The sequence below is a fragment of the Salvia hispanica genome, chromosome 5, assembly GCF_029641045.1.
Source record: "Salvia hispanica isolate PSC_SH4W2 chromosome 5, Shi_PSC_v1, whole genome shotgun sequence".
NCBI lineage: Eukaryota > Viridiplantae > Streptophyta > Magnoliopsida > Lamiales > Lamiaceae > Salvia > Salvia hispanica.
The window spans coordinates 16,677,533-16,698,820 of record NC_142696.1 but is presented as its reverse complement, the minus strand read 5'-3'; the positions used below and the strand labels follow the sequence as shown (position 1 = coordinate 16,698,820).

The 21,288-nt window shown below is 37.2% G+C and overlaps 1 protein-coding gene across 1 annotated transcript; it reads right to left on the bottom strand.

The window, feature by feature from the left end:
• Positions 1-4,324: 4,324 nt before the first annotated feature.
• LOC125191067 (Protein kinase superfamily protein) lies at positions 4,325-8,618 on the bottom strand. Its single transcript, XM_048088527.2, has 8 exons — positions 8,221-8,618; positions 7,010-7,384; positions 6,597-6,936; positions 6,102-6,381; positions 5,640-5,747; positions 5,238-5,516; positions 4,984-5,127; positions 4,325-4,792 (listed from the first exon to the last, which is right to left on the bottom strand). Exons 1-8 carry the CDS (start codon positions 8,468-8,470, stop codon positions 4,616-4,618), a joined length of 1,953 nt encoding a protein of 650 aa, XP_047944484.2. The 5' UTR covers positions 8,471-8,618; the 3' UTR covers positions 4,325-4,615.
• Between the last annotated feature and the right edge of the window lie 12,670 nt (positions 8,619-21,288).

Sequence of the window (21,288 nt, the reverse complement as noted above, 5' to 3'; positions counted from 1 at the left end):
TAACAGAAAAGTCATGCCATCATAATCATTGTTGCATATCAATAAAATATGTACCTTGATTTTAATGTATAATCTTTTTTTTAGTATTTATAATCTTATTTTCTTTGTAAATTCAAATGGGAAGCAGACACTACAATCCGATTAAGCTGTCACTGTCCGGTGGTGGCTACGGTGGGACGCCACCGCCATACGTACTGTTGCCAACAATATTAGATAATTTTTGAAAAAACAATAGTACTATAATTATTGAAAGGAACAATTACACCAATAAAATGCCACTTCTTTTACACTTTTTGCACTTTTAGTGCAGAAAAGGGCATCTGACATGTCTATAAATATTTGTAAGGGCATTGCTAGCCAGTGAATTAGGCAAAACTCTTCAAATCAGGCTAAAATTCTACTGCATCATTATTCCTTTCATATCATAGCAAGCTTAGAGCATTCCCAATGGTTTGGAGATAAACTCCCTTATTTCTTCCTAACTCCTGCCACATCAGCGCCACATCAGTACCAAAATTTATCCCCAGTTTTTAGCCAACTTTTAGCCAACCTCTGCAATGGTTTCTCCCTTATTTCTCCCTAACTCAACATTTCATTTTTACATCATCACTAATTTAATTGTTTTATTTTTATATATAATAAAGCTAGCTTATTTAATTTATAAGATAAAACAAATAATAGTAATAAAGTTCGTTGTATTAAACACGGGTACACATTACAACGAAGAAAATTAAAAAAAAAAAAAAAGTACACGAATGGAAAAAAAAAGAAAAAAAAATTCAAGGGCGGTGGGCGCGGTTTCTATTTGCCCACAATTCTTCGATGATATCGTGTTGTAGTGCTTGATGGGCCTCCTTCTGGTGTATGTCCATGAACGCCTGGAACCGTTCATGTTCGTTGTGCGGTACACCCTGGCGGGCGGACTCGGTTGAGACACCGTGACTCGATGATGCAACACTTGGGTCGTTGGTGACGTCGAGGACGCCTTCGTGTTCATCATCGATGATCATGTTATGCATGATGATGCACGCATACATGATATCGGCAATATCCCCCTGGTAGAAAAAGCGCGTCGGGCCCTTTACCAGTGCAAATCGCGATTGGAGCACCCCAAATGCCCTCTCCACATCCTTGCGCGCAGACTCTTGCGCTCGGGCAAAATACCTTCTTCTATCTCCGAGTGGGCATCTGATCGTCTTCAGAAACACGGGCCATTGCGGATAGATGCCGTCAGCCAGGTAGTACCCCATGTTATGCACATTGCCATTGGCCGTGAATTCGATGGAGGGGCCTAACCCGTTGATCCGCTCGTTGAAAAGGGGCGAGGAATTGAGAACATTTAGGTCGTTGTTCGACCCGGCTATACCAAAATAAGCATGCCAAATCCAAAGCCGTTGGTCGGCAACGGCTTCAAGAATGATGGTGGGATGCGTACCTTTGTAGCCGGTAGTGAACTGGCCTCGCCACGCGGTTGGGCAGTTCTTCCACTGCCAGTGCATACAGTCGATGCTGCCGAGCATCCCCGGAAAGCCGTGGGTCCTCCAGTGCCAATCCAGTAAGAACTGGCAGTCAGCGGCGTCCGGCGAGCGAAGGTAGTGCTCCCCAAATATCTCTCGCACGCCCTGACAGAAATTCTTCAGGCACTCGTTGCCAGTCGTCTCGCCGCATTGCAGATACTCATCGAACATGTCGGCGGACCCTCCGTATGCCAACTGCCGGATGGCAACAGTGCATTTCTATAGGGGCGATAGTCCGGGCTTCCCTGCTGCGTCTCGCTGGAGCCGGAACTCGGGGTAACGCGCGGACAACGCATTAACAATGCGCAGGAAGAGGGAGCGGCGCATTCTGAACCGGCGACGAAATACATCTGCCGGATAACGTGGTTCCTCCGCGAAATAATCGGCGAACAGCCGATCGTGCACACCAGTGTGGTTGCGAGGGATGTATCGGCGCCGCCGGCGGATTGGCCGTTGGGGGGGTGGCTGCTGCATTCGAGCGATCTCGCTTTGTATGTAGCGGGAGATATTCTTGTTGATTGGGTTGTTGGCGAAACCCGCTACATCCCATCCGGTGGGAGCGGGAGGTACCTCTTCTTCGGAAGAAGAATGTGATATTTCCTCGTCGGACTGAGCACGAGACGATGAATCAGAACTCATTTAATAAAGATGGAGAGAAAAAAGATTGAAAATTTGTGTGAATGAAGTTTGTGGGTGATGAATGGAGGAAGAGGATGAAATATTTATAGGGGTGGAAATTAGAATATGACCGTTGAGGAAAAAAAAAAAAAAAAAAATTGATCATCGCCGAAAAATCGCCGAACAGCTCCCCACAGTGGCCGGCGATGATCCGGCGATAGCCCGGCGTTAAAACGCCGCTTGGCATAAAATCGGTAGGAATTTCGCCGAAAAATCGCCGGATTCCTCCCAATGGCCGGCGATAAGTCGGCGATATCCGGCGAAAAATCGCCGGATTTTCGCCGTCGCCATTGGGAGTGCTCTTAAATTTCAATTAGTCTGTACTCCAGATCGAACCAAAAGTTATTCACAACTTATACTCCCTTCATTCCATTAAATATGCAACATTTGCTTTTCGGCACATGATTTTATGCAGTGTTGTTTTGTGAGTTAATGAAGAGAGAGTAAAGTAAGAGAGAAGAAAAAGTAGAGAATATTATTTCCATTTTTAGAAACATTTCATTTTTAATGGGACAAGCCAAAAAGGAAAATGTTTCATTTCTAATGGGACAGAAGGGGTACTATCTTCATTTCACTCTACATATAGCATTTCGTATTCAATACGTGATTTTATGGAGTGTTATTTTATTATTCAAGTGGAGAGAGAATACAATTAAACCAAAAAAATATAGAGAAAGTAATGTTTGTATACTTTAGAGTGAGACTTCAGAAAAAAAAAATGTTTCACTTGGAATAGTGTGTGAGACCGAGAGAGTACATTTCATTTCATCTTAATTATCTTAATTATAATCCAATTTCATATCTATTTTTAATTTTCATTATTTGTAGAATTAAATATGTGAGTCCGGGAAGCGTCAAACCAAGAGAATGAAAAGTGAAAACATATGATGAGCCAAACCGGAGCTACGGCCTGTTTCAGACGTTAATCTGCCTATCAAGTTGAAGTCCAAATGATCTTTAAAGACCACCAATGTCTTCATCGTGGAAGGAGCTTCGCGTGAGTACTTTGCACACCTCAATCGGAGTCCGGATGAGGAAGTAATGGTCATTTTACGAAAGCCGTGCAGTCAAGTAACAAAGACTCCAGAAAGTTTGCGTGGGCGGGCATTATGATGCATGACAATGCTCGACAATGCGTTTTGTGTTCGGGAAAACTCCAAAAGGCAGGATTTTGAATTATTTTGTGTGTCTTTTCATATTCTAACCCTAGTTTGAGTGACTTTTCATCATCCAACCTCCACATCTATAAATAGGCTCTTTTGCATCATTTGTAATAAATTAGAAGTGAGTTTTGAGTGTGTCCTTTGAGAGAGTCCCTCCCCATGTTGGGTGAGATGCATGTTTGGAAAATCCATGGCCAGACTATGGTTACTCGGGGTTAGCCACTTGGTAAATTGACAACTAGCTCCGTATAACTAGTAGCATGATAGAAGATGTAAATTATGTGTATCCTGGATCGGAGGCTCAAAGAGGAATTAGAGGTTACCGCTCCAATCAAGAGGGGTAATAACTGTTGGAAAATAAATACAGAAAATCACGAAAGAAAAACACGAGAAATTATTTATAGGATGTGTATCTAATACTAGGAGCGATGTAAAGCTTAAGATTTCACCATACAATTTTCACGATGAATCCTATGATAATGGATAGCCTCTATTTATAAGCCAAATAAAGAACGTTAATTCTAGTCACATTAGGAAACACATATCGTAAGAAAATAGTATATTCTAAGAGAATAAATCAAGGATATAGTAGGAAATATATTGTCCTCAGACCTCAATTAATACCTTTCAGGCTCCATAATTAACAATAACTACTACTACTATTAAAAATCGAAGCTTGATGTATCATTTTATTCATTTATTTAATGTTATAAAGAAAAAAGAATAAATCGAACCTTAATTTTTATGAAAATTATAAAATAAAATAAAAATCTCAATAACAATTAAAGTATTATAATAAAACTAAATGTATAAAATATAAATAATGCTAAACATGCATTAAACTATAGCAATGCTCACAGAATAATAAAAATAATATTTTCCCTTTTCTAAAATATACTACTTCAATCGATCACATTTAACGCTGCATCATACATCCAAATGAGATTCCACAAATGAAAAGGTAAATGAACAAATTTTCAATTTTTTGAAGATTATATAAACAGCTTTACAACACACAGATCTTGTGATCTGATTATAGCTTGATATTAATCTGTACTTCCATATCAAATGTAAAAGGGAAAATAATTCTAAAAGCCTAATTTTTTTGGGCTCTGAAGATATTTTAAACCATCTATTTACATCATATAGAATTTCACTATGCACTCAAAACGAAATCAGTATCGAGAATATACAAGTAGCCTCTTCAGTTGATAAAAAAAAATATATTGTGGTTGCAATACCTTCAACACAAAATCTTCAAGTGTATGAAATGGAAAGCCAAGGGTGCTGTAGTGCCTCTCTCGCCGTAGGTCGTCTCGCTGGGTTAATCTCAAGCAAGTATTTCAAGAAGTCCGCAAAAATGGAATCAGAAATCTGCAGGTGATGCTCCAACGAGGACTCCTCGGGGACAATAAGTTCGAGCTCATTTGTTTCCTGTAGCAATATAAAACTAATATAAAAAAATAGGACTAACATTCCACTGACTCTTTCAACTCACTTTCCACTACATTTTTTAAAACCCTGCCAAGTCAACTTGTGACATTTAACGGCGGACGGAGGGAGTTCTTGATAAACAAGGCTAGAAAGCTTATTGTAAAATTTCGCTTGGATATATGTGAACTCACCTCGTTCAAACAATAAAGTTCGTGATCATCTGTGAAATACTTATTGGTCTCCTGGCCGTTCTGCAGCATTTCCATGTCGATAGGACCAAGGATTCCTATTATGCGCGCAAGAAGCGTAACAACTGCTTCGTTTGGAAATAGGACCTGGTCGATTACAAGATTATTCGATGCAAATGCTAAACAGGTAAATGACACAAAATACAGAGAAAACAAACGATAAAATAAAAATGGCAAAAAAGTAGCTAATGGCGTACCTCTCCAGAATGCAGCTCGGCCAAAATGCAGCCAACAGACCATAGATCAATCTTTTGGTCGTAGGGAAGGCCTAACATAACCTCGGGAGCCCTATAGGAACGAGATTGAACGTACAGGGATAGGTTGTCACTCTGAAAGCAACTGCTGCCAAGATCGATTATTTTTATCTCACATCTTCGGTAACTCTTTATCAGGATGTTTTCGGGCTTAAGATCACAGTGAATGATTCCTAAGTCATGCAGATACGACAGAGCCTCTAGACACTGTTGAGTTATGATCTGCAATGCATTGGCTGCCTTAGTATTTACATAATGAGTCGAATAATTGGGACTTAATAGGTTAGTATTTTCAAATTCAGTGATACATGAGGATTTAAAAAAGAATTTTGGAATGAAGAGAACCTGCAGCCTACTCAATGTAAAATAGGCATCTCCACCAGATTCGAAGTTGTATTTCTGAAATTCATATAAGTTTGCTTTGAGAAGTTCCGTAACAATAAATAGATGCTCCTGCAGACAGAAACAATGCAATCAGTATATAGTTCAATCAAACATAACTGCAAAATATATGACAAAAATCCCATCACAATCGATAATGATAACACATTTAAAGCTAACATAAATAGCATTTTCAGTTTTGTATTTCTTTGTTCCACACTTACTCGTTTAAGTCCCATAATTTGGGATTCAATATGGACCTTAATAATGCAATCAAATCAAACAACTTAATTTTTAAACAACGAGAAAAGAAAGTGGCATGATCAGGGTACAAATGGTAGTTGTGATCTACACCTCTCCACGATGAATCATGTACATTTAAGTTTTTGTTGTCTAACAAGACACTAAACTTCGGTATAGGCATACCTGGTGGTAGAAGTAATCATAAAGGCGTAAAATGTGCCATTCATCAGCCGGGTCGTGCTTATTTACAAACTTCAGAAGTTTGATCTCATCTAAGCTCTGGTCGAAGAAGTCCTTGTCGTTTTTAATGATTTTCAAGCAAACATCCATCCCCGAGTATAGATCATGTGCCTGGACTACTTTGCTGAACGCAGCAGATCCGAGGAATTCAGCTACATAGTATCTACTTGCTATAATGCTATTTATCACAATTGGAAACTCCTTGTTCTCTTCAAACCCGGTCCTGTTAATGGGATAATAAATGAGTACAACTGAACGCTACAAATCAACCTGCAAATTAAAGATTGATGATGTCGTGAATAAATGAAAAAATTGACATACCATCACATTCTTGTAAGAGAAAACTCGGATTTAATTAAGGCATGCATTCTCAAAAGTTATGGATTTACCTATAGCATCGAAAAAGGAAGTAAAAAATGGAACCAGTGACTTACAAACCTGTTTTTCCGGTGTATAATTCTTAGATTAAATGTCTCAAATTCTTCGTCCTTTGTCTCGCATAAGTGGAGTTCATCATCAGCAACTGTATCGTTCTCTTCATTTACCGGGACCTGGGGCTCATGAAGTTCTCCTGTTATAACTCTGTCATACGTAAAGTCAAAGTCATCGTCGTTGTTGTTTGGCTGATTATTTTTCTGAACAGTATGGAGGTCGAGGTCGTGGTCATTATCAAAACTGTCCACCCAATCATAAGTAGAATTCTGTTTGATGGAGAAGTTAGCGTTAGTCCAGTTCATCATCAATTGATTGTCGTGTGGATCCGTCTGTTCTCGAATACCTGCACGAACCATTCCATTGTCAATGCAAGTAAGAGAGAGGTGAGACAACTATATAACCAGTGGCCATATCACCTTGTTCCAGTCGAATGTGATCGTGCAACTCATAATAGTCTTTGTAAGTCTCATCCTTCAAATTGTCCTTTTTGCATCGGCTTGCCACATTACCGATGCTCTCAACGGATATAAAATTATACGCAGCTTGATCCTCTACATGCTCTCCTGCTTGCACGGCTGTTACAAACTTATCCTCGCTTAAATCACCACAAAAATCCCCTCCAGCGTGGGGGGTCGGCATAGTAAAGTCCTCGTCCTTCTCCTTGTACCAGAAGAGGTCATTTTGCATATCGAAATCAGGGTAATCTCGAGCTGTCCCAAACTGAGTCAATCCATCGGATGAGGTCTGCGAAGCTGCACGACTCGTACGAACCCCGTACGGGTTCGTAAACTCTGGATTGCAAGAAGCGGATGAAATTACACTAAGGGCATGGAACAGCCAAAATGTACACAAATGGGATAAATGTATACAGACAGATCTATACGTTTATGGATATTCCCCAGTAGAGGAATGCTATGTTACATGCTGACATAATTGATTAGGATCTTAAATTACATACTCCGTATTACAAAAGGATCACAACCTAATTTATTCATTTCCCCTTAACTTCAATGGGAATTAAATTAATAAATTGGGCTTTATTATGACTAAAAATAGATGGCAAGCTGGGAAAATAAAAATAGAAACCAGTCCAACAGATCCATCACAATTTTACTGAAAGAATAGCTTCCACAGTTTAATACATACATATTTGTCATGGATTGACATTTTCTAACGGTCCAGATCATAGTTTGGAGGTTGTACAATATTTAGAGTTTGCATTTTATCTCTACCCCAAAAATATATGTATGAAATGTCCTGTTCTCCGAAGACCACCATTAAAATGAGAACTCAGGCAGTTCCATGATTCATTAATATCAATTGGCATCACAAAAAATATTGGTTCGCCAATTCATGAATATCAGTAGGGTTTAGTGATATTGAAACTCAGCAACTAATATTAATGAATCAACGAACTAACTTATTCTGGAAATCGCATTTTAATATGTTTTTCAATTCAGTCACATCTGTAGATATGAATACACGTATGTTGATCTGTTAAGCACAAATGCAGCAATAATTGAATTGAAATGTCAACATAACAAGTAACACATTAAATTGAACAGAAAAAGGGGCATTAAATTGGCGACAACACTTGAATCAATTGAACGCCGCAAAAAATGAATACCAGAGGAGCACAATTGAGTAGTAGAAGAAGCGAGGCTGACGAACTCATCATCGGAGCTCTCCTCCGGGCGCCGAGCCGACGGAATTCTGAGCAGCGGAGGCGGAGGCGCCATCGGGAAGACGAACTTGTCCAATTCGGAAGCGCCAGCTCCCGATTTGTCCATCACATCCTCCATCAGCGCTGATTCCGATTCCGACAATCCGTTCTCCCTCAGGAATCGCAGCACCGCCTCGAGCTCAAGCTCCGCCATGGCAAGGCAAGAGATGAGTTTATGAGCTCATGATAATTGCTGATTGAGGCGAGAGAGAGAGAGAGAGAGAGAGGGTAACCGGTAATACTAATTTTGAACATGTATTCAAATGATGCGAACAAATGATGGGAAGAAGTGAGAAAGATCTTCGAAATTGGTGGGGCTTCGGAGGGTGACACGTGACATATTTATTGAGCCTTTTAATTTTCGATGTCATCAAGCTTGTCTATTGCTCTACTTCTAAGTTTTCATTATTTCTTCAGATTTTACATCTTACCATCCCAATTGCATTATTTATTAATTTTGCATTCATTTTACCAACTACTAATTTCATTCCTAAGCTTTTTCTACACTAGTGTCTTTATTTATGCCACAATTCTAGTTTGATAAAAAAAATTATATATTTTGGTCAATTTTCTTTTTATCTTATTTTGATTTTTTGAAACATGATCATAACAAATTATGAAATTTCATAATTTCTTAATTGTCCTTTTTACTAAATTTGTGATATTACTTTTAGTTTATTAAACTAAATGATGTTGATCCAATTCGTACACATTTATGTCACTATTTATTGACAATACCAAAATTTTATGCATATGCATTAATTTAGTATCAAATTTGTCTAAAAAAGTTATTATGGAACGATTGAGAAATTTTAAAACTTTGTGATTTATCTTCAAATTTTGAAAGGTGCGAATCCTTCAATTTTTATAGTAATTTTAATTATTTTTGTTCAATTTTAATCTTTTCTTTTAGTACTGTATAATTTTAAGGTAATTAGCTAGGTTCCATTAATCCAATCATTTTGTTTATATTATTACACCATTCAAGGGAGATGTCTTCGTAAAATAAGAGACCAAAAAGAGTTAGTATAAAGTTTGTGAAAAGTTCAAATGTTTTAGACGATATGTTCTCATCTTGTATCCAATCAATGTAGTGGAGTACTTAATAAAACAAAATATTTAAGTGATGCTGATGCTAATATTCCTTGGTAAATATATTTCCAGTAATATATCGTTTATAATTCAACAAACGGGGCATCTGTATCTTCATTTTCAAGATTTCGACCTAATCAACTCTGACGATATTGATGGTTGTATTGTATTCATATTTGACTTATCAACCAACGTGATTGACTTTATTGAAACTCATAACTTATTAAACAATCTATAGTGCATGTGCATGTGCATGATTTGAGATTATTCGAATTCAAAATAGGATCTTATTAGATATGAATAGTTTCCAATTTGTTCATAAATTCATTTTGAGCAATAAATCATTTAATTATTTTTTCTTATAACAAAGAAGATTGAACAAAAGTATATCTATTTGTCACTCGCTTGTGAGTTCTAATAAGTCGATTAGTCCATATCTTGTCAAGGAAGACTATGTAAAGCTAGCTAGTAATCAAGTATAGTAATAAGGAAAGCAAATAAATCTAAACACTCTAGTCAATATGGTTTTGAATAAGCTATAAACTATTAAAAAGGTAAATACCAAATCAATAAATAAAGAGAATAAGTTGTTGAAAACTAGTGAATGTAATGTTTTAATTAATTAACTTGAAAATGTAATCAACTAAGATAAATCGAAACCTTACCTTTATACATACTCCAATAATGTATAATCAATGGTTAGTAGTATTATGATAATGCCGAGACCAAATTAAATGTCTCAAATTTTGTTAAGCCAATCACAAGAATATAATAAATTCATCTATAGGTACCATTCACCAAACACAATCAAAACATTGATCAAATGGTGTTGGTGAATTGGCCTAATAGTAAAATTATAATGCCAAGACCAAACGTCTCAAGTTTAAATTTATTGTAACGCAGTTAAATTTATTTACTTATAAAAATATTGATAAATGATAAAATGGCTGAAATTGATTAAATGCATTCAATTAAATCAAGATAAGAGATGAAAAGTATGGAGACTTGGTGTTTAAAATATAAGAATCTTGTGTCATCATTGGAACTGTAACCTAATTGTTATTATATAGTAGAAAATATTTTCATTATAAACTATCATGACTACAGAAGTAGTTGGAACCGAAATGGAACTAGCCAACAAACGAAATCTTTAATTTATTGAAGCTGACGGACTTACGTACTGTCAATTAATCCGAAATATACAAAATAGTTTGAATAGTTCAATAAATTTATAAGATTAGGGCTGGTAATTTTATAACTCAGAAAAAATTAACAATCCGAATAATATTAAACTGAATAGCATACAATTCGATAGGATTGCCCCAAAATTAATTCGAACCATTGAGGATTGACCCGAAACAATTAATGTCCATCATTACTTTTTTCCAAACTTATGAAAATATATTTTGATTCTATATTGAAAGTTAAACTTATTAGTATTTATTTTTTAAATTTTACTTTTAAGATTATCATTAAAAAATTTATACATGCAAATATAAAATTGTTACTATTATTCAGAAAAAAAAATGTGTTGTCACCATTGTACGAGTTACATATAGTATTTGAGTCAAAATAACACTGACTTGTACTACCTCCGTCTTTGAAAATTTGATACAGTTTACTATTTTGGTCCGTCCCTGAAAATTTAATACACTTTACTTTTACCATTTTTGATAGTGGACCACATATTCCACTAACTCATTCATACTCACATTTTATTATAAAACTAATACTTTAAAAGTAGGACCCACATCCCACCAACTTTTCAACTCACTTTCCATTACATTTCTTAAAACCCGTGTCGGGTCAAAGTGTAGCAAATTTTGGGGGACGGAGGTAGTATAAGGTAGTGATAAAATGCAAACTTATATATTGTACAAAAACTCTTCAACACAACTTCAACACAGTTTCAATGCAATATCAACACAGTGTAAAATTTCAAGATTTTAATGTCAACATAATATCAACACAATATCAACACATCATCAATCCTTGACTACCGTTGAAATTCTTTTTCCTGTTGATGTTTTTTTGTGATCCGTTGATATTTTTCAATGGTCCAGATTATAGTTCTGAATTTATACAATATTTAGAGTTCTCATTTGATCACATTCCAGCTTGTATACATGTAATCATTTTTAAAAAATATAAATTATCGATATAAATATATTAGTCACCTCAAAATACATGGACTTTAGCGAGTAAAGTTTATTGAACAAAATATTACCGTTGCATTACAGAGTAACAAATACTCGAAAAGAGTTTTTGCTTGGCAAAAATTGAGCGAAAAAACCCCATAAAGTCTACCGAGAAGAAACCAAGTCACTTGTCCTCATTATATATTGCGCGAAAATGTATAGTAACTTTGATTCATTAATACTTAATAGACATGTTTATCTTGAAAAATTATTGCTATTATATAAAATTCACAATCACTTTTATTCATAATGATAATTATTTTTATTTATAATAACGACAACAATGCGAAGGGTGCATTGCTTGCTTTAATACAAAGAATAGTGGATCTGGACAGGGAATGTGTTTGAGTCAAATTTGGGCCGAGTTTGGGCCAAAGGGATAAATTTTGTTCATGCCCGGCCTGATTCTCGTGTACCGAAGTGTGTTTTTTTTTTTTTTTTGCTTTAATTACTTGCTATCTATAAATGCTCGGGAATGTTGTAGTAGTGTAGTGATATAAGTTCAAGTTTGTCGCGCTATATCAGAATAAATTGTTGGAAATAGTGTAGCCTTTACACGGGCAACTCTTGCTATTACAAAAGAACTAAAAACTAGAAGGTAAATAAAACAAAAGAAATACAATAAGAGACCAAGATGCAAACTATTGTCTTCTTCAAGTCGAGTCGAGGTAAACCCTCTCTCCGCAAGACGAGATACGCCCCGGCTAGTGCTCACGGATTGACGCAACGTCCCCAAAGATGAAACGACTTTCCTCCTACCGAGTTGAAGCACCTCAAACTCGTAGGCTCCGGCGAACTTGAATTGGAGGCGAGAACTGAGCTATGCAATGCTTCTAAGATGGAACTAGAATGCTTGAGAGATTAGAGAGAAGAGAGAATGATTGTTGGTGTGTTCTCATCTCTCAAAGCCACACCTATTTATAGGATAGGGGAGCCTACATGAAAGGTCTTGGTATTAAGGCACTCCATAAACATTTTGGAGGTTACACCATATGAAAGGCCAAAGGCCTAGCCTTTAGGAATTTCTCACATGTTACATGTTTTCCTACAATCCCCCACATTGGTTAGAGCGCCGCAAGCTCAAACCAACACCAGACACAAATGCATGTATGCAGACTCTTTGCTCAGTTCTCGAGAAATGATACTGTCTTTGGAAAGGTAACTTGTGGTTTTGAACCTTCCATAGTCAACACTATCGGACGTACCGGCGGGCTAGTGGACGCGATGCCTTGAACTATTCCTCCTTGGTGTATGCCTAGTCAATAGCATCAACACAATATTGTTTCAACTCCATCAGTTCTCACGTTTGTGTCCGTTTCGGCCATGGAACACCTCTTTGGAATTCATAAGTGACTCACACACACGAAGCGGCCCCACTTCTCACTTACATAGGTGATTCTTTCATGAGTATCCTGCCATACTTCATCTCCCTGAGATTTCAAGAATCATTAAAAGTCAAAAGGCTTAACCTCTTACCACGTGCAGGTTACAACACTCAACGCTTTCTGAAGAATGGGCGAAGATTAAAATCTTCTGAGTGTTACAACTAGATTTGTATAGCTTTGTTTCCCATTGAACCAATCCCATGGGATCTCCAATCGTATGGTTGGGTTACCACTATACTCATCTTTTAAGATGTGGTTTTCAGTCCCATTCCTTTTAGCAATTTATGCATTTGATCACGGTTTAAACCTTTTGTTAATGGATCCGCTATGTTATCCACTGACTTAACATAGTCAACTGCGATAACACCACTTGTGATCAACTGCCTTACGGTATTATGTCGTCGACGAATGTGTCGAGACTTACCATTATAGAAGCCACTGTGTGCTCTACCTATAGCTGCTTTGCTATCACAGTGTATCACTACTGTGGGCACTGGCTTCTTCCAACATGGAATACATTCTAGGAAATTTCTGAGCCACTCGCTTCTTCCCCTGCTTTATCCAAAGCGATAAACTCAGATTCCATGGTGGAACGAGCAATACACGTCTGTTTCATTGACTTCCACGAAACAGCACCACCCCCCACAGTGAACACATACCCACTCGTCGAAAATGAGTCTTTTGAATTAGAGATCCAATTTGCGTCACAGTACCCTTCAAGTACTTGCGTCAATAGTATACTTCAAGTATCTCAAAATTCTGCACAGAGCTTTCCAATGTTCCTTGCTTGGATTGCTCATGAATCGGCTCAACTTGTTCACCGTACAAGCAAGATCTGGTCTAGTACAGTTTGTGATAAACATCAAACTTCCTATAACCTTTGCATACTCTTCTTGAGCAACAGGCTCACCCATATTCTTGCTTAGATGGACATTGAGCTCCAAAGGAGTCTTTGCTGGCTTACAATCAAACGAGTTGAATTTCTTAAGCATTTTCTCAACATAATGAGATTGCGTTAAGGCAATTCCCTCATTAGTCCTCAAAATTTTGATTCCGAGAATCACATCAGCTAGACCCATATCTTTCATATCGAAATTTCTTTTCAACATGTTTTTTGTCTCGTTAATAATGGCACTATTGCTGCCCATTATCAACATATCATCATCATAAAGACACACAATAACAAACCCGTTATCTGTGTTCTTAATGTAAACACACTTATCACACTCGTTGATAGTGAATCCATTTGTCAACATCACATTGTCGAACTTCAAGTGCCATTGCAACGGCGCTTGCTTCAATCCATAAAGAGACTTTACCAATTTGCATACCTTGCGTTCTTGCCCGGGCACAACAAACCCTTCAGGTTGCTCCATGTATATCTCTTCTTCCAAATCACCATTCAAAAACGCAGTTTTCACATCCATTTGGTGAATCTTAAGATTGTGCAACGCAGCAATCGCAAGAAGCACCCGGATGGAAGCTATTCTCGTAACAGGTGAGTAAGTATCAAAGAAGTCATGCCCTTCTTTCTGCTTGAAGCCTTTCACCACTAGGCGAGCTTTGTACTTATCTACAGTACCATCGGGTTTATATTTCTTTTTCAGAATCCACTTGCATCCTAAGGCCTTGCAGCCTTCCGGCAAGTCTACTAACACCCATGTGTTATTTAGCATAATGGATTCCATTTCACTGTTGATAGCTTCTAGCCACCACACTGCGTCTGGGCCAGACAATGCTTCTGATAGTGACTTTGGTTCACCATCCAACATAAAAGTTATGAAGTTTGGACCAAAAGTCTTAGCAACTCTAACTCTTTTACCACGTCTTGGTTCTACATCCTCGGGACTTGTCCTCGTCACTTTTGGAGAATTAGAACTAGTGGTTTCATCCATCGTTCTTTCACTAGAATGATCATCTTGCTTCTTGCAAGGAAACACATTCTCAAAGAATACAACATTCCTTGACTCAATTACTGTTCCTTCAGCTACATCAGGTATAGCTGACTTATGAACTAAGAAGCGACATGCGCTACTGTTCAATGCATATCCAATAAAGATACAATCGACTGTTTTAGGGCCAATTGCAACTTGTTTTGGAGGCGGCACTTGTACCTTTGCTAAACACCCCCACACTTTGAGGTATGTATATGAAGGTTTCTTTCCATTCCACAATTCATAAGGAGTCACATCCCTATTTTTGAGTGGAATCTTATTCAAGATGTAATTTGCGGTTAGCAAAGCTTCCCCCCACATGTTCTGGGGTAATCCTGAATTAATCAACAGAGCATTCATCATCTCTTTCAGTGTTCGATTTTTGCGTTCAGCAATACCATTCGACTGAGGAGAATATGGAGCCGTGGTTTGGTGAATTATACCACTTGCATGACATAATTCTGCAAATGGCGCCACATATTCACCACCTCTATCACTTCGAACACACTTAATTCGACAATTAAGTTGATTTTCGGCTTCATTTTTGAAGTCTTTAAACGCTTCAATTGCCTCATCTTTACTTCTTAATAATTAAATATAATAATACCTTGTGCAATCATCAATGAATGTGATGAAATACTTTTTACCACCTCTAGTTTGCACAAATTTTAAATCACATATATCTGTATGGATCAACTCTAGAGGTTTGGTGCTTCGTTCTACCGAGCGGAACGGCAGCTTAGTCATTTTTGCTTCAACACAGACTTCACATTTCTTTTGTGAATTAAACTCATCAACTTTTAGTAAATCAAGATTTACTAATCTTTTTATAGCATTTAGATTCACATGTCCTAATCTACAATGCCATAAATCGGCGCACTCAAGCAAGTAAGACGAAGAAGCATTCTTATTATCATTCACTTGATTCGGTACACGGCCAGTGGCCATTACATTAAGTTTGAACAAGCCATTGGAAAGATAACCTTTTCCAAGGAAAGTACCAAACTTGGATAACATAAACTTGTCAGAATCAAACACTAGCTTAAAGCCATGACTAACAAGCAAACTACCAGAAACAAGATTTTTGCGGATGTCTGGGACATGCAGCACATCCTTCAGCTTCAGCTCACGACCAGATGTCATTAAGAGCTTCACTTCTCCCATCCCAACGACTTCAGACGAGTCTTGGTTTCCCATGTGGAGCTTCTTCCCTTCTACTTGCTTGTAGGTCGAAAATTGGCTACGATCAGAGCACACATGCACAGTAGCTCCGGTGTCAACAAACCAAGCCTTCGGATTGTCAACATGGTTCACTTCAGAAACCACAGCAGCCAAGTCATCATCGTTGAAGTCTCTCTCGACCATGTTAGCACTCTTCTTGAATTTCATCCTTTTAGGCTTTCGGCAGTCCTTCGCCATGTGGCCCGGCTTATCACAGTTGAAGCAGTTGCCTTTAAACTTTCGGACAGCAGCTACCTTCCCCTTGCCCTTGTCATTTTCCCTTGGGCGGGGACGCTTGGAAGATCCTCCCTTCTCCATCAGATTTGCCTTGGCATGTTCAGGCCCTCCTGACTTCTGATGGTACCGCCTATTATCCTCTTCTACACGAAGACGGACAATCAGGTCTTCTGGCTTCATCTCCTTTCTCTTGTGCTTTAGATAGTTCTTGAAATCTGTCCAGCACGGAGGAAGCTTCTCGATCATTGATGCAACAACAAACTGGTCTGGCAAGGCCATCCCTTCAGCGTGGACATCATGGATAATGATTTGCAATTCTTCAGCTTGCTCTACCACTGAGCGAGAGTCCACCATCATGTAGTCCAGAAATTTTGCGACTACAAATTTCTTTGTACCGGCGTCCTCGACGCGATACTTCTTGTCAAGAGCCTCCCACAAAGCTTTGGAGGTCTTAGCCCCGGCAAAGATGGAATAGAGACTATCCCCCAAGCCGTTCAAGATATAGTTCTTGCACAAGAAATCTCCTTGATGCCAAACATCATAGGCAGCCCGGACATTAAAGTCCGTCTCCTCCTCCGGTACAGTTGGAGCATCCTCCTTGAGGAAATTAGCAACACCCAACGTAGTTAGGGAAAACAACATCTTTTGTTGCCAACGCTTGAAATCCAAGCCCTTGAATTTTTCAGGCTTATCAGCTTGAGCCATGACCCTTGAGGTCGAAACAGGTGCCATTGTTGAGGTGTTAGCGGATGCAGAAGACGATCCAATGTTGTTGTTTCCGTTCCCTCCAGCTTCGGTCGACATGATTTCGGCAAGGGTACACTATCTCGTCTTGCGAATGTTGGAAATAGTGTAGCCTTTACACGGGCAACTCTTGCTATTACAAAAGAACCAAAAACTAGAAGGTAAATAAAACAAAAGAAATACAATAAGAGACCAAGATGCAAACTATTGTCTTCTTCAAGTCGAGTCGAGGTAAACTCTCTCTCCGCAAGACGAGATACGCCCCGGCTAGTGCTCACGGATTGGCGCAACGTCCCCAAAGATGAAACGACTTTCCTCCTACCGAGTTGAAGCACCTCAAACTCGTAGGCTCCGGCGAACTTGAATTGGAGGCGAGAACTGAGCTATGTAATGCTTCTAAGATGGAACTAGAATGCTTGAGAGATTAGAGAGAAGAGAGAATGATTGTTGGTGTGTTCTCATCTCTCAAAGCCACACCTATTTATAGGATAGGGGAGCCTACATGAAAGGTCTTGGTATTAAGGCACTCCATAAACATTTTGGAGGTTACACCATATGAAAGGCCAAAGGCCTAGCCTTTAGGAATTTCTCACATGTTACATGTTTTCCTACATAAATTAGATTAGGGATATTAGTTCTTTAAGAACTACGAAAAATGGATTAATTTTGTTAAATTTTACAATCTGTGTGTTATTTTCCAACCCAGCCCGAATAAGATATTTTGAGAGAAAACTTATTTTACGTGGGCATCCGTCAATATTTATGATATTTTAGACTCCATTAAAATTCGTGGCAAGTTGGATAAAGAACCAAACCATGTAGAAAGACACGTTAATTTAGTTGTGCCAAATGGGATTAAAACACCACGTACGTTATTGGGGTATGGCGATTGGCATGCCGTAAAAAATAACACACGAGATATAAAGTTTGCCGTATTTTAGATTATTTTAGAGTTTATGGCAATAACATAATTAGACTAAAGTTCATGCTTTTAGCCTTTTAGAGACCATATATTCCATTAGATTATCCATGAATTTTCTAATTTAATTTATTATTTCTAGTTATTGTATTTTTAGCCCAATAAGGTCATGTATCACAAAAATGTTATTATAAAGGCCCAAATCGATGCTAGTTTGGCCCAAGCAAAGATGCAGAGAGAAATGATATTTTGGCCCAGGCGAGCAGGTGGAACCAAGGGATACCTCTAAGTTTCTAACTGCACACCATTTTCTTTTGTAAACCTTATTTATAATTTGGTATTTTGTCGTACACTCTCGAAAAATAAGGTTGAAACCCCAACACCAAGGACCCCCCACATCCCGGCCCAACAATACTGTGAGGGATGTTCACGCAGTGGCCCGCTAAGGGAAGATCGTAACCGACTGTTTTGCCGGAAAGCCACAACCTGAACCTCACAATTGTGTCGGAGAGGTGTTACAACTATACGACAGTAGTAGTGGGAATCGATCATTGGTCATTCTTGCAAATCTGGCCCCCCATAACCAACTTTTAACTATCCCAAACTACATTCCTACATCCGGCATGGTTGTCATAGTATGTAGTATGAAAATTCAAGGCGGACTAATGTTGTGAAACTGAGGAGGCAGCATTCTTTAGAAAGTCTCCATTCTATCACGAAATGTTTTAAGTTTAGGTACACATATTTCGGTCACCATATGTAGATTTATTTAAATGATGTTCTAATTTCGATTCGAATACAGAAATTTCGCATAATACATATACACATCAACCCGGGCCTTGCAATAGCGTGTCACCCTCCAAAGGCCAAGAAAATATATCTTTACTATCTTTTATATTTTTCATAAAAGTTCACGACTTAATTTTTCCATTTCTTGAGTTCTAAAGATATGTTTGGGATGGTGTTTCCATTTCATTCATTTGCTAGGTATGATCATAATGGAATGAATGAACGAGTAAATTAAATGAAAATATTGATGAAATTAAAAAAAATGTCATTTCATTCCTATGTTTATTTAATTCTCACCTTCATTCCTTTTCATCATACTAATATATGGCCTAAAGCCGCTATCCAAGAAGGCAAGGGTATTGGGTTGTGAAAAGCACACATTGACAAATCAAAGTAGCATATGACCAACACCTTATATTCAATGATACTGAAATGTGATCAAATAAAAACTCTAAATATTGTACAAACTCAAAACTATGATCTGGACCATTGAAAAATGTCAACAGATCACAAAAAAGCATCAACAGGAAAATGTCAACGGAATTTCAACGGTAGTCAATGATTGATGTTGTGTTGATATTGTGTTGACATTAAAATCTTGAAATTTTACACTGTGTTGATATTATATTAAAACTGTGTTGAAGCTGTGTTGAGGAGTTTTGAGTTTGTACAATATATAAGTTTGCATTTTCTCACTACCCCAACATACTTGCTTTAATCTTGCAAGAAATACATATCTCATTTGACAATAGGTTTGTGTTAAAATGACAACCCCTCATAAAATAACACCGTGACACCACTTATACAGCAATATTATAAACGCTACACACCAATATTCCAAACACTAAACAAGCGTAAAACATGCTTTTTAGTTATTAGCATATACCCTGTCAGAAATAAATTAAACTAAAAATGTTTCTAAGTTTTGATAATGGACTTCAATTAGACTGGTCTCATTAATTAAATCAAGCAAAAGTTTGTTAGGATAGCGCCTATCCCAATCTCCTTTGATCCCTAGCCAAGCGCACCAGATCGAACTTAATAAATATGGAAGAAGAATAGAAAAAAAAAATCACATTCTTATTCCATAATAGAAATTTTTTTAAGTTGTCATTTGAGAACCTGAGGAATCATTTAATTATATAAATATATAATTTTTTTAAAGTCATCCTATTACATTCTCTTATAAAACTATCTCTCAACATGAAAATGCATTTCAAATATATAATTTTTGAAATAGTCGAATCCAACAAATATCCATTTCACGAGAGCTCTAAGATCTCGAATATTCACAAAATTGAAGCTATCACTAGTTTTTCGTAATCCAAGATTGACTACTATATCAATGTTCAACTTTAATATTAGCAATATAAATATGGGAAATTAAAAATACAATAGGTTAAAATTAAAAATTAGCTATAATATTAAAAGAGTACAATTGTCAATCTTATTTTATTGGCGATTCAAAATAATAGAAGCTATCAAATTAAATATACGAATAAACGTTTAATATCATTTCATAAAAGATGTAAATTTCAAGTTTAAGATTTTAATATTTTATTGCAATTACAAGCATTGCTCATTGACAGATTTTTCATCAATTCATTATAGAACTTGAAATCGCCATTTACTTTCCATTTAAATTGTTTAGTTAACAATTAATTATAAGAGGTACTAACTAAACAATATTTGAAAAATATTTGACGGGTATAGAAATTAACGAATGAAGTACTTATATCTTTGATTTGAAGTAAATAGAACTATGCATGAAATATGAAATGTTAGTATAATTTAATTTCATATTCTAATCTTCTCAGGATAAAGTATAATTCTAATTTTTTGCAACTGCAGTATTTCTAATTTTTCTAACATAATATGGAGTATTCAATATGCACTTTCTTAAAGTATTAGAAAATGATGTTATACATTAAGAGATTAGTACAAAATAACTATTTCGATTCGTTTTTATTAGGGGTTATTGCTTTTAAAATCACCAACTTTCCATGAATTTCGGTTTTTCCCACGAACTTTAAAAAGTTCGTGTAATGTCACGAACTTTATTGTCGGTTGCTATTTTCCCATGTCAGGTTTTCCGGTCTGATTCAAACTGTTCGTTTCCTATTAAGACAATGTCCAAATTCTTTTATCTTACTATCATTATCTTCGTCTTTGAAATAGCTTCGCGTGGGTACCTTGTACGCCTCAATCGGAACTCGGATGAAGAAGTTATGGCTATTATGATGGTACAAGGTCGCACAAAGGTCGCAGCCTTCATCAAATGGCCATAACTTCTTCATCCGAGTTCCGATTGAGGTGTACAAGGTACCCACGTGAAGCTATTTCAAAGACGAAGATAACCATAGTAAGAAAAAAAAAATTAGACATTGTCTTAATAGGAAACGAACAGTTTGAATCAGACCGGAAAACCTGACATGGGAAAATGGCAACCGACA